At 38.7% G+C, this 15233-nt stretch overlaps 1 protein-coding gene across 1 annotated transcript in view; it reads right to left on the reverse strand.

The window, feature by feature from the left end:
• Positions 1–15233, reverse strand: part of tmem131 (transmembrane protein 131) — a 181116-nt gene that overhangs the window by 122428 nt on the left and 43455 nt on the right. The window contains exons 3-4 of the mRNA XM_059646779.1: positions 9060–9121; positions 2739–2779 (exon numbers count right to left, since the gene is read on the reverse strand). Coding sequence (XP_059502762.1) covers positions 2739–2779; positions 9060–9121 — 103 coding nt within the window. The remainder of the gene's footprint in view (positions 1–2738; positions 2780–9059; positions 9122–15233) is intronic.

The following is a 15233-nucleotide window of genomic DNA, read 5'->3' on the forward strand; positions in this document are numbered from 1 at the left end:
TTGGAGCATCCCACCCAGAACCATCCCCCTATAACCCACAAACCTGTGAACACTACAAGCAAATTAGCAGGGCCAATCCAACTAGCCTGCACATCTTTGGACTGAGGGAGGAAACCAGAGCACCCGGAGGAAACCCACACAGACACTGAGAGAACGTGTCAACTCCGCACAGACAAGTGCCCAAGGCTGGAATTGAACCTGGGTCCCTGGCACTGAGGCTACAATGTTAACCAAGTCAGCCACCGTGCCGCCCCCAAGAGAGATGACATTCAGATGTAAAAGACTTGACACCCTTAGCATCTTGTTCAACCTACAGATCTTGTTTTCTGCTTCAAGAATCTCTTCTTACAATTAATGCCTTTGTTTATTTTTGCTACTTTCAGAAACAGTTGTTAACTGGCCTTCCAGCCTCCACATTCAAACTCCAAATGACCCAATATTATCCGACATAAACTGTCCTCTCTATTCAACAAACTCCACACTGACATACACTGGCTTTTTGCAGCCAAATCCAAGTTAAAAAGATTCTCATCTTAATAGATCCAACACCCTGGCTTGAGCTTATACATATACTGCCCACAGAATCACAGAATCCCTATAATGTGGAAACAGGTCACACGACCCAACAAGTGCACAATGCCCCTCTGATGAGGATCCCACCCAGACCCAGACCCATACCCCGAATTTCCCATGTCTAACCCACCTAACCATCCCAGGGCACTGTGGGTAATTTAGCGTGGCAAATCCACCTAGCCTGCACATTTTTGGACTGTGGAAGGAAACTGGAGCACCCAGGAGGAAACCCAAGCAGCCACTGGCAGAATGTACAAACTTCACGCTGACAGTTGCCAGAGGCTGGAATCGAACCTGGGTCCCTAGCGCCGTGAGGCTGCAGTGCTAACCACTGAGCCACCATGCTGCCCAACTTCATCCGGACTTCTGTAAATTCTTCATTTCCAAATCCAGCCTCTTGTTCATCTTCTCTTCAAAAGACATTCATGAATCTTACTGTCAAATTCTTTTCAAATCTATCTACAGGTTCACTGTTCATCTGTTTAAAACCTTAATAGATTTATAGGGACCACGGTGAACTACTAGTGTACTACTGCCAAAGCAAAGTTCCTGTGTCCATTTTCATTAAACAGTGAAATGAAATGGTAAAACAAGTTTTGGCCAAAGTTAATTTCACAACCAAGTTGCTCATTTGAGTAATCTATTCATTTTACAACTTGTTTATGGATTTACTCAACTAAAATGCATGACTACAATAGCAAAAATCCCAATTTATGGAACTGTTTGGCAGTCTGCAAAAATGTTACTTTTTGGTTTCAAACATGTTATGAAGTTAGCTTTTTCACTAGGAACATATGCATATCAAAATATGATTCTACACTGATGTTCCTGGATCCAGTCACTATGTATTTACATAGTTGCAAATCAGGCCACCATGACGTTATATTCTCTTGCTTGTCTCAAAAAAACATAGCAATGACATTTGATTAAGAGCTAATGGGGGAAAAAAAAATTTGAGACTGACCTGTAGCTTTTTTAAAAAATATATGCAAAGCTGTTAAAGCTTTATTAAAACAAAGTTCTAACAACTCTACATACTGCTTCAGTGGTCTAATGAGCGCAGCAAAAGGACAGAATTAGCAAGTGGAGCCAAACATTAACAGAGGAAGATACAAAAAAAGGTAGTCAACAATAAATTTCAGTGTTGTGAATGACTGACTGTTAGAAATTGGGGGGGGGGGGGGGGGAGAAGAGAGCGGGGGAGTGGGGAGCTTCCTCCAAAAAATTTAAAAAACAGAAAAAAAAACAAACAAACAAACAGTCATGGGAAAGGGCTTTAGTGAACTATTTCAGCCTGGAACGTGGGGAGGTGGGGGAAAGCGAGTAATATGAAAACATGAGTGAGAGAAAGGAATTCACACAATTGAAAAAAGATGAGGTACGGGGAGATTAGACAGCAAATCAGATGGGAAAGATACTGTGAATGATAAGACTGCCATTTCTATTCAAAGGTGATGAAGTAGGGCTCAAAAAGTAGGTCTTTGATAGGCAAGAGGTATCGGTGAGAAAACGGCCATCCAATATCAAATAGGATGCTGTAAATTCAAAAAAGTGAAGTGAAGTGAAGTGAAGTGAAGAGATGCAGACCAGATTTTTAGTTAGTTAGTTACTCAATTTAAAAATGAATAATATCACCAATACACAAGATACCAATGTAACACTGCACATTTGAGCTGTTCGAAGAGTTAGTACTTGATTGAGTACAATAAGCACCATCCACTGTAAAGACAAAATCTTGGTGGGAAGGAAAGAAATCTCAGGCCTAAAGCTTGGTCAGTAACATGGAGCCTATTCTTATTAGCTGTAACTAGTTGCCAAGATACAATAAACTATAATAAAGATACTCTACAACATTCCTCTCATTAAAGAGAAAATTTGGCTATCCTTACACACACTTGACCAAAGTACCTAAAGGATTCACACAGATAGACAATATCATCATGGCAGCATGTCAAAGTCAAAAAGCTCAGACTTTCTGTACCTTCATCTTTTTCTGTTGCTTTCCTAATGTTAAATCTCTGATATGGCTAATACCTCCAAAAAAGTTCACTATGACAGCAGTGTAGAAATAGAAATTATATTTCAAAAAGAAAAATTTCTTTTACTTAAAACTTCAACGTGGGATTTGTCAATGTCTCTCAGGAAAAAAATCCGAAGATGCTTACGCTTTCTGTTGATATGAACCGAGGCTCAAGTCGGAGTCCATCTGCAAACACAAAATAAATTCATTAAGTCCAGTCTAAAACTGCATAATTATTGAAAAGCCTCACTTTCCTCAAAGTTAAAAAAAAGTTTTAAACTGGCCAACAAAAAATTGATTTTTTTAAAAATTAAACATGGTTAATGACATGGCTCATTGGGGGTCCTCGCTCTGCCAGACAATAGTAAATTGATTCTTCCTAGGTGGCACATTCATACAGGCATGGTCTGAGGAGATTCAGCATGCAGAAATGGCTAATCACCCAGAAGAAAGAGGCATTTTATTGACTGGAACTTGATAGAACTATCAATTCAACAATGCAAGTGTGTAATTAGAAAAAGACAAAAGACATTCTCACTTAAGTTTAACTATTAAAATTGCCCAAGATTGTTATATTGAAAACAAACACTTTAATAGCCAAGCTTTTAAAAAAACAAAAAGACGCACTGCATTTTCACTCTAAATGTTTTTCAGCAAGTTAGTTATTTTTAATGGTATAATAAGGTGCAGAATTAGAGTGAACATCCACAGCATAATAATATTAAAAACAGCTTTAAAAGATGAGTTACCACAGGAAAGTTGAAAATTCTGATTATTTAGTCATTAAAATTCAAGGATATATTCTCAACCCACAGATTATTACAGCTGCACAAAAACCTCTAACTTTCTCATACAGCTATTCAGAAAAAAAATCAGCACATTTGACATGGCTCAAATGACAAGATTTCTAGAAAAGTTGAACAAATTACATTTATATTTTCCTGACTATTACAGGTGGAAAAAGCAAGCACATGTGACAGCTGGTTCAAGTCACTGAAGGCTGTTCAATTAAAGACTCCTTCCACAAATTAAATATCAGACTATTCTGGATTCCTAGGTCTAAAAACATTCTTGCCTAACAGTATCAGAATTAAAAGAGAACCAAATCAAATTTCAAAACCAAACAGACAACATTCACAAGGCACAAAGGCACTCACTGGTGAGACTATGATAACACTACATCTTCCTTGGACTGACTGCCATATTTATCCCATTATGGCTGGTTGCAAAATTGAACACATCCAGAAATTTGTAGCAACAGGAAAAACAAAACAAAACAAAACATTAATAAGAATTACTGTTTGGTCAAGAAAAAAATCCTCAAAAAAAACTGATTCACACCAACAATTCTGGGAAAGATGCCATCTGCTCCTCACGGCAGGCCTGCACACAAGTTCATTTCTACAATACACAGGTGACTCTTAAAAAAAAAGTGGTCTAGCAGGTCAGTCTAAGGAGGGAGACAGTTAGCCACTCTACATGGCGGGGGGGGGGGGGGGGGGGGGGGGGGGGGGGGGGGGAGGGGAGGAAAGAAAGAGAGAAGAGAGAGAGGGAGTGCGCGAGAGCATAATCAGGTTACGGTCTTTCGTCAATACTGCCAAAAGATCAAATCCCAAACATTAAATGTAGCTTTTGCCCAACCTGTTAAAAGTTTCTAGCACTTTTATTTCATCTAACCAATGTATTGCTCAAGAGCATTTCTCCCTGCTTTCATTAACATTCCCACTCAACTACAGACATCAAAACAAAATTTAAAAAGTAGTGAGAATTGAGTAAATAGCATTTTGATCAAACTTGCAACCATTATAACAATCAGGATCCTGTTTGAGAATAACAAAAATCAGGTTCATACATAGGCTACTTTATTATCTCACTAGAACCACATTCAAGCATTAAACAAAACCAATTGGGAACCAGTTCAGTGAAACAAACTCTAATAAAAACCCACTAAAGCTGCAAACAAACTCCAGGAGAAATATAAATTCTGTTCTTATGCACTTGAGCAGTTATTGGTCAGGTATTGCAAAGTAAGACCCAACTAAAGTGAAGTACTTTGGTTGGTTACATATAGCATTGGTGATACTAAAACCAATGAGATGCTGAATTAATGAGTGATAATGGGAACTGCAGATGCTGGAGAATCCAAGATAATAAAATGTGAGGCTGGATGAACACAGCAGGCCCAGCAGCATCTCAGGTGCTCCTGAGATGCTGCTGGGCCTGCTGTGCTCATCCAACCTCACATTTTATTATCCAAGATGCTGAATTAAGATTACCAAAAAGTGAGTGCATCGGACCATTTGCCGTAATATCACAAGTTCCAATTTTCTTTTATCTTATTTTCATGATAGCATAAAGTCTAGCAAATTTTCCATTCAACAACACTGCCCCTGCATACCTTCCATAAGCACAGGATAAAGTTATTGCACAATATCCTTTATACAAGCCAATCATTTCAGTTTCCTTTGTAATAGGAAACAATCGTCAAGGGCACAGAAATCTGCTTCTATACACACTTCCTGGTTGCATAAACTTCCTTTGACTGAACTCCTTATTCATTATATAAAGGTATACAGTATTTCTACCAGAAAGTAACTTCACCATGTTTACTGTAGAATTAAAGCAAAGCTGATTTCCCACTAACCCTACAACATTCCTAAAATTACTGAATGCTGCAACTACTTACTGTGAATCAACATTTAAAGATTTTATCTAGCAGTTTTCTTCATTTTCATACAATAAAATTAAAATCATTCCTTTGTTTACTTTTGACAAAGTCCATTGGTCTGGCTTCTTTTCAAAGAGCATACAGTTTAAGCTGGTTAATTGGAGCCAAGATATAATTATGGAAAACCACAAAAAAGGGCACTTGGATAGATTTATTTACAAATGCCAAAAGTTTGGAATAAATAAAACTGATGCTCATTAGTGACACGAGAAACTGCATTTCATCTACCAATGGAGGTCCGAAAGCTTACGTTTTCTCAAACCTGTTGGACTATAACCTAGTGTCATGTGATTTTTGAGCTTGTCTACCCTCATTCATCTCAATTATCAGCTGCAGAGAGGCACATTGATGTACCAATGCTTAACTCAAAAGTCCAAAACCAGAATATCAAAATATCACTTTACTGCAGCCTTGGGGTATTTGCTCCTTATCAATTTCACTTTTGGTCGGTTCTCATGTAGAATAATTTCCAAGCATATAAATTACAAGTCTTACAAGAATTTACTGTTAGGTGGAAAAAGACAGTAGTGGCATTTGACTGAATCTACAAACTCTAGAAATAGATGCTAACCATGTGACCAGACTGGCATAGAAACACAGTTGCATAAATATGAAGCATTGACTCAAAAGCAACTTTACGCAATTGTTCAGTCCAAAAACAGTGCAAAGTAATTCCAAATATAATAAATCCCACTAGCTACAGCTTTTGATCTTGGCGGCAGCACAGTTGCTCAGTGGTTAGCACTGCAGCATCACAGCACCAGGGACCCAGGATCGATTCCAGCCTTGGGCGACTATCTGTGTGGAGTGTGCACACATTCTTCCAGTGTCTGCGTGGGTTTCCTCACGGTACTCCGGCTTCCTCCCACAGTCCAAAAGATGTGCAGGCTAGGTGGATCGACCATGCTAAATTGCCCAGAGTGTTCAGGGGCATGGGTTATAGGAGGAGTCTGGGTGAGATGCTAAAAAAAGGGGGCAGTGTGGACTTGTTTGGCTGAAGGGCCTGTTTCCACACTGTAGGGAATCTAATCAATGCCATAGCTAATTTTTACTACATTTACAAGTAGTCAAATTTTTCACCTGAAGACAACTAAAATTATGCAACTTAGAGAAGATCAACAGTATGCAACAAACAAGCAACCAGTTGGTGGCCTCAATTAATGGCATTTATGGTGTAGTCATCAGCATAAATCAAGTTGTAGAGGCTCTGGAGGTATCATGGCATAATAATGGTGTTAGCGAGCATCACTTATACAAAAAAACCAAAGACAATCATCAGCAATAAAGTTCTTAAATACTTTTCATTTATGTTTTGAAGTCCAATAAATAGTACAGCTAAATGGTTAAGGTAATTTCTTTTGTTTGGAAACCTAGTTGTCACCCATTTTTAAAAAAAAGGGAAGACAGCGAGTTTATATGAAATAGGCTGGAAATATTGATTACTGCAAGTAAAAATCAAAACAGAACGGATGGAAGGAGAAAAGTACGTACATACTACTCCAGGTACACCAAGACTCATGGTAACATATACCTGAAATATACTAGACTGGGCAGCTCAGATTTCCAACACAGTATTCATACTCAATGTGTAAAAACAAGTAATATACACAAAATATGCAGAGTGCAATTAAATGATGCTTTAACAAGCACAATGAATTGCTCAGATTTCAATACATGCCAGTTACAGCACGTTAAAGCTCTATCCACCACAGACCAGGGCAAACATGTGCAGTAAGCAGCTGTGGAAATGAGCCGATTGCTGTAACAAGAACGAACTCAAATTTAGATGGCTACGTTGCCCACCTGGTGCCAGTGTTTGTGACATTTGGTCATGGCTAGAGAGAGAAACAAGCAGTAAGATGGAAGAGGATACAACAATAATGGACCTCATTAGGTACCAAGGACATTGGCTGAAAAAACCTTGTTTGTCCTGCCCAAAAAAGTCACTCTGGATTATTACATGAGTGACATGCAAACTGTTAGAGCTCAGTGTCTTTGCACTCTTCCAAAACGAAAAAAAAATGCAAGCAGAATCCTTGAATATTTGGGACAGATGGATAGATTCTTCAGAAACAAAAAGGGATTTAAAATAAGATTAGGCACGTGAAATCAGAATGTGAAGTAGGAGTTACAGTCAGATCAGCCATGAACTTAACAGCAGAGCAGCCTAGATGGAGTGAACAGCCTGCTCCTCGATTACATGCTCGGTGTGAAGTAACTACAGTTTATACATTTCTTTTAAAAGAATTAGTCAGAAACGGAAGGCAGTCATTCAGCCCTTTAAGCCTGCTCCCCTATTCAACAGGATCATGATTGTTGCACCCAGTATCTGGTCTTGCTTCCACCACATACCTTTTGATCCCTTTAGTCCCTAGAACAATATCCAAAACATTGAAAATATTTAAGGAGGAGTTCATCTGAATCACGTTCTACGGCAGGGAACTTCACAGGTTATCAATTTCTGGGTGCAGAAATTTCTCATCTTATTCTTTAAATGGCCTACCCTGTATGCATTGAGCTGTGCCTCTGCTTCCAGGCTTCTAGTCATTGAAAACATTATTCTTGCATTTCACCCCATTTAGTGGTGTTAGAATTTTACAGATTTCTGAGATAGTCTGCATTCTTCCAAATTCTAGTGAATATAGTCCTAAGCAATCCAATCTCTCTTCATAAGTCAGTCCTGCCATCCCAGGTTAACAATTATGTTCTAGCTATTTTCCTTAATCTTGGCACAATTGAAATTTCAAGCCAGTCAAACAGGGTCAAAAGAGTATTTAGCTCAAAAATCTTACTCAAGATGATACAATAGATAGATTGTTGAAAATACATTTCTGAAATCTGTTTGCACTTCAAGTTCTCAAGCCACTTTCACCAAAGATCACGGCTGTTTAGGTTAGGTCATCTCCCCTCAGTTGCTATCAACTGTCAATAATCAAAAAATTAAACTCAGCCTTTAATATATTCAATGATTTGAGATTCTCTAAAAAAACACACTACCAATTTCTATTTCAAATGGGGAACCCACTTATTTTGAAAAGTTGTCCCCTGGATTTGGTGTCAAGGCATCTACCTTGTCATGTTCCTTCAGAACGTTCTGTTTCAATAAGATCCAATTCTTCTAAACACCAGATATAGGTTAACCTGTTCAACCTTCTCTCAAGACAAAACTCACCTTGCCAGCCTAGTAAGCCTTCTCGGAATGGCTTCTAATTCAAGTGTGCCGAATGACCAAAAACCAGTACACAGTACTCTAGTATAGTCCTACCGACATACAATTGTAGCAAGACCTCCTGGCTCTCTGTTTTACTCATTAGTGATGAATTGAGATAGTTACTGAATAAATCAAAATCAATATATACCCACAAGCAATAATTCTAATGGGGCAAAAAACAGAAAATGTTACATACCGGAAAAGGATATAAAGTTGTACTCACTATCCTGTCATTGAAAAGAGGTTTGATATCATGTGGTCCCCGACGGCTACATCTTGTGAATTTTAAGAAGTGAAAGCAGTTAAAAAAATGCTGGTTTATATAAAAAAAAAGAGGGGCAACTATGGAATGAGAAAATAGCGACTCTCTGCAACCCCCCCCCCCCCCCCCCCCAAACTTGGCACAGCCTCACATTTAACCCTGTAGCACAAATTTAAATTTAACTTCAAATCCATTGATTAGAATCCATGGCAAGTAAACTCTGTCACTTAGATTAAATCTACATACTTTCATATACAGTACATACCTGTAACAAGCCTCCTTCACCAAAGTGGAGAATCTCAATTATGTTTTCTGACTGGATAAATGCTGGAAAAAGAAATAAAAAGTTGTTTTATTCATTCTCAGTACTTTTCAATGCAAAACATGATACTCATGCCGGAATAAAAGGTGACAATGCAAGTTCCTAAGCAGATGTCATAGTAGTATTTTAGGGAGAAACCTATATTTTAAAAAAAATTGTACAGGAGTTTGCCTGGTTGTTTAAAACTGCTCTTTGAACTGGTAATGGCTGTTAGATTGAATGATGTCACAATACACAAGATATCATTTTAAATTGAGTCTTGCTAACTTGCAACAACCACAACACATTTGAGATATCTCAAGTTTGGTAAGCTCGTTCAGTGGAGATACACTAAAATCTGATCAAATAGCAATGAAACAAAATTACTGTTATTACTGCATAGCAAAAAGCCAGACTCAATGCAGTGATCAGCAATGCGCTCATGTTAGAAGTTGCTTATTTATACCTTCTAAGACAGGGCTTACACAAATAGCAACCCAACAGTGCAAAAAAAAAAAACCACACTTCTGACAAAAATCAAAATAACCTATGACTAGGTTATCTGAACAAAGTTTTGCTTAAAAATCACACCACTATTAGGATATCCAGAAGTTAATTTAATAAAAAAAAGTGGGCATTCATGTCCAGAGGTCAGAGTTTAACCTGGACTGAAGCCAGAGGAAAGAGCATTTGAGCCATTGCACCACAAAAAAAAAATCCAGTTCAAGCCAACTATTTGATTTTAACCCCTTCCTATTAGTTACTGAGCTATCAGCACATTTATTGGTCAGATTTGTCCACTTTCAGGAACAGCTTAACTACAAAAGTAAACTACCTCCATAGAAGTTCACACATGTGTGAACATGCTAAAATGTTATTTTCAATTAATGCATTACTTTTGGGTCCTTTCTGCAGGTTAATTCAAAAACTATGCAATGTCACTTTCTTTGTTAACTAAATTAAATATACATTAGAAATTACCAATGCTGATGGGCAACTTTCCCCTTTTGTATGCACATTCTGTGGTCAAATATTCATAATCAAAAACAGAAGTTCTTGCAATTTGTAAAACATTGACCCTTAATGCAAGGCAACAGCATTAATAGCAACCAGCATAAAATTATGGCTATTTTATCGAATTTACCGATTGCTGCTCATACAGTGTCTTGGCAAGTGGAATATTTTCAAGTTAGAATCTGAGATAACCAGGTGTAGTGCTGGATGAACACAGCAGGCCAAGCAGCAGAGGAACAGGAAGGCTGATATTTCAGGCTGAGAGCTGAAGGGTCTGGGCCTGAAACGTCAGCCTTCCTGCTCCTCTGATGCTGCTTGGCCTGATGAATGGTTCAATTCTTTCAAATAAGCATCATGAATATATGGTCAAGTGTGGAGACTTAAGTGTTACACTAAGTAATCAAATACTCTATAGAACTGAAGAAACCAAACAGTTTTTACATAGTGGTGAAGCGTGGGAAGGAAAAGTGGATATGCATGTTGGACCTCCTGATCTAAAATGTAAATACTTGTAGTTTTTGGAAATGCAGGTTAGCATAAAACTAGCAGTGCAGACAGGGTGCACATCTTTCACAGATTTCAGGACAAAACAAAGGGGCAGGTCAGTAACTTAGTAACTGAGAAACCAGTTGAAAAACTGAACTAAATTAGTTATTTGAAATGAAGGGAGACAATGTAAATGCACACGTGGCAGGAGACAGAAGCCAAAAAACAAAAAAACAGGAATATCATCCACAAAGACAGGAAGTCTAGTTGCACAACAGAACTGGGGTGACAAGTTAAAAAATCTAGAATTATTTTAAAAACCTCATGAGATGGATATCTATGCAGATATTGCAAGATATTAAATGGGTGGAGAAGAGTTCAAGAGATTTAGATTTAGATTGTACGAAGTCTTCAAATGGACATCCAGTAGGCTCAGTCTTTTTGCCTCGAATTATCTCATCAGTCCACGTGGAGTATAGAACATAGATCATTACAGCACAGTAGAGGCCCTTCGGCCCTCGATGTTGTGCCGACCTGTCATACTGATCAAGCCCATCTAACCTACACTATTAAAAAAAAAGAGTTCAATAATTCTAACGTACGTTTAGGTCATTTGCATGTTGCAATAACTTCAGTTCAGAATACAGTTCTTTGAATTTGCAACTACATTTAGAACTCCTATTAAAAAGAAACTTGTTACTTAAGTTGTTACAGATACACTTTAAAAAATCCACGAATAATCTATTAGCTGTCAGATACTTAGATATTCAGCAAATTAAATTTAACACGAATCTGGTTTCTTGTAAAACTTGCACTGCATTGTAAAGTTCTGCTTTCCTAACACTTGAAACAAATTCTAGCCAGAGGAAGATCTATTGCTAGTTACCATACCAAGGTACAAACACACAAAATGATAAACAGGAATCATGAAACCAAGTGGGGTATATTAAAAAAAGTGTATATATTCATCTCAGTTTTCACCTAGTATTGGTTCCTGCCAACAAGCCTCATTTGTGGTTCCCACTTATTAGAAAAAAAGTAAAGTATGGTCGGGAGGCATCAGGATCGCCCCTAAAATTTTGGAAAATTGCTCCCAAGTGTCCAATTATCCTGGGTCAAACAAAATGTATCTAGCATCCATTGACAATTATAATGCAAGAAACTGATCTAGCCAAAAATTTGCTCAAGTTGCAGATAAACAAACAGTGGAATATGCTCAAATACACCTAAACAGAAAATGTCCCTGTGTGCAACGAAACTGTGTCAAAAGCTTTCAAGTCCAAACAAGTGAATTGTAAAAGTAAAATCTTTTATCAGTCTTAACTACGTAAAAGGCTAAACTGAGCAGTAATTGTAGAACACTGGAAAACTCTCCTAAACGATAGCATACTAGCAGAGGAATCAGCTCAGGAGGATTTAGGACTACAATTAAAACTTCTGCATTATCAGATTTTGGTGATAAAAGTCATTGCTTAATTACCTGATTTTTTCCAAATGAGCTACACGGGCTCAGGTAACAAGTTAAAGAATGATAAAATTAGTAACTTGAATTTAGGTGACTTCACAGGAAAGCATCACATTGCACTCAGTAATCAAATGGCATTTACACACTCAGATGGGAGCTAACTGATGTATTGTACAGCTGACTAAAGCCAAGGCGGGGGGGAAAGAGTACAATCAAAGCAGAATCATTTTGTTGGAATCCATTAGCTGAACCTCAAGAGATTGTATTGGTTTACACCTGTATCTTTGAACTAGATTTACATTGTTCATTTTATTAGGTTATTAAACATGATCATAAAGTGAAAGAGCTATTAAAACCAGAAATATTTGCCTGTAAATGATGCCTAAATGAAAGCAACTGGATACCTGGGCAACTCCCAATAGACTAATGCTCAAAGTTTCAATTGTGTTTACAGCCAGCAGTGTTAAACTAATTAGTTTCAACATCAAAGCAAGAGGGGGAAAGGAAAGTGCTCAAAAACTGATTCTGAAAATAGAACACAGATAGGAACTGAAAAAGATTTGAGACACACAGACAGACAATAAAAACCACTCTGCTTAATCCAATGTAACAAAGTGGATAATTAGTGCTAGAAAATACTTAATGAGTTAAGTTCAAAGTAAGCAAATAAAAAGAGAGCAGGTGACATCTTAATAAAACAATTAGCTATGCCACAACATATCCACACTGTTGGGACTTGCAAGTAACATGGGGTGAAAACAAAAAAAGTCAGCAAGGTTGAAGATTCCATTCTTATCCATTATGTTGTTTCATTTTCATAAACACCAGGTTATAGGTACAAAATTATTTTCCTGAAAAAAAAAGGGTACTGAAAAGTTTTTTCTAGAAGTTAGGGAAACATAATTTCATTGGAGACATTTCCTATGCATGGCAAAAGGAGGCTCGAAGAGCTGAATGGCCACAGAACCGTGATTACTGGGGCAATTTAAAATAAAAACAGCATTTGCAAGATCTAAAAATACTGGAATAATAATTTCCCAGAAAGCGTCAATAACAAGCTTAACATGTGTCTTTCAATTTATCAAGGGGGTTTCTTACACCAAAACATATTTACAAAGCGGAGGTGGTTTTAGAAAAAAGACAATCCTGCCTGTCTCCTGATGTCTTAGAGATTTTCCATTTGAAAATGAAAGACCAAAGTCAGACTACACAACAAGTGTCGTATACCCATATGTAGCCAGGAGCAGAGGTGCACATACAAGTCAATGCATGCAAGGAGGTGACATATTTCAAGACATGGTCTGGGACAAAAGATTCAAATGGCACAAATAAGATGTGAAGAAAAAAAAGTTTACATAGCCTTTTCATGGCATCCCAATGTATTCCCCTGGCTGCAAAATGCATCTTTTGCTCATCTCGGTAATACTGTAGGAACAATTTGGGTACAGCAGTCTCCTGCAAAAATCAGTATCATAAGCAAGCAAATAGTGTATTTTATTGATGTCAACCAGAAGGGATAATTCTTGACTAAGACAACTCCTCTCCAAACTAGTCATGTGGGATTTTCTTACAACAAAAGAAGAGTCATACTACCAGAGACAAAAACAAGTACCTGGGAGAATGCTAGGAGTGGCAGCCAAAACTTCCATTCAAGTCTCTGGAATGGGACAGAAGCCTCAACACTGATTAACACAAGTGTCAGCAACAGAGCCTGACTACAAATTCAATAAAATTGCCAGCTCTACTCTTGAATAAAATAATAAATAGTAATAATAGTTTGGACAATGCAAAGTGCCAGCTTTACGCTTCATGTTAACTATCGATATGCTTGTAATACACTGCAGAGTTCCATTTGATTTTCTGCTGACATGAAGCCTACGACAGTGCTCAAAACTAATGATGAAAACAGTAGTGTTAGTAAGCTCTTTTGAAGTAGGTCAATCACAAGCTTTCATTTGTATTATGTATTTAAAAGCAGCATACAGAAATCTGTAGCCATACCCATTACTACAAGAACATGGAACATGAATCCACTTCCTACAGACTAACAGGGTGGCCATAGGAACCCACATGAGCCCAAGCTATGCCTGCCGCTTCGCAGAATATGTGGAACAGTCCCTTTTCCATACCAACACTGGCACTATCACCCACTTCTTACTCAGCACCACCTCATGCTCCACGACAAGCTCGAACACAGTTCATCTTTACTAACACCTTCCACCCCAACCTCAAGTTCACCTGGACCATCTCTGGCACTTCTCTCCTTCCTAGACCCCCATGTCTCCACTTCTGGTGACCACCTCAAGCCCACCTGACTCCTACAGCTACCCAGACTACACCTCCTCTCACCCACTTTCCTGCAAGATGGCAACCCCTCTGCTCCCAATTCCTCCACCTCCGCTGCATCTGCTCCCAAGAGGCATTCTTCTCTTGAAGATCCCAGATGTCTTCTTATTTCCAGGAACACAACTTCTCTCTGCTTCAGCAGTCAAAAATGCTCTTGACCGCATCGCTTGAGTTTCCTACACTTCAGTCCTCACACCCCCTCCCTGCAACAAAAAAAAAACGCCAGAATTCCCCCTTGTCCTCATACCACCCCACTAACCTCTGGATTCAACACATCATTCTGCACCACCTGCAATCTGACCCCACAACTAAGGATATTTTTCATCCCCGTCCCTATTTGCCTTCCGGAGAGGCTGCACACTCCGCAACTCCCTCGGCCACTCCACATTAGCCCCCCCACCTTTCCCTGCAACCACAGCAAAAAGGTACACTTGGCCCTATACCTCTTCCTTCGTCTCCATCACAGGCCCCAAAAAACCTTCCACGGACAGACGTTAATGTGCACATTTGCCAATGTGGTCTAATGTGTCTGCTGCTCCCGATGTGGCCTCCTCTACGTTGGTGAGGCCAAACGGAGGCTCAGAGACAGCTTTGTAGAGCACCTGCGCTCAGTTCACAACAAACGATAACACATTCTAGTCGTGAACCACTTCAACGCTACCTTCGCACTTGCTGGACAACAAGTCCATCCGGGACCCCCTCCAGTGTCACAGCAACGCCACCTGGAAACTGAAGGAGCAGCACCTCATATTACACCTTGGAAGCCTACACCCAAAATGGTCTTAGGTGTGGACTTTACTAGATTCAGAAAAAAAAACTCCCCATCC

Source organism: Stegostoma tigrinum, chromosome 6 (genome assembly GCF_030684315.1).
Source record: "Stegostoma tigrinum isolate sSteTig4 chromosome 6, sSteTig4.hap1, whole genome shotgun sequence".
In the NCBI taxonomy this organism is placed as follows: domain Eukaryota; kingdom Metazoa; phylum Chordata; class Chondrichthyes; order Orectolobiformes; family Stegostomatidae; genus Stegostoma; species Stegostoma tigrinum.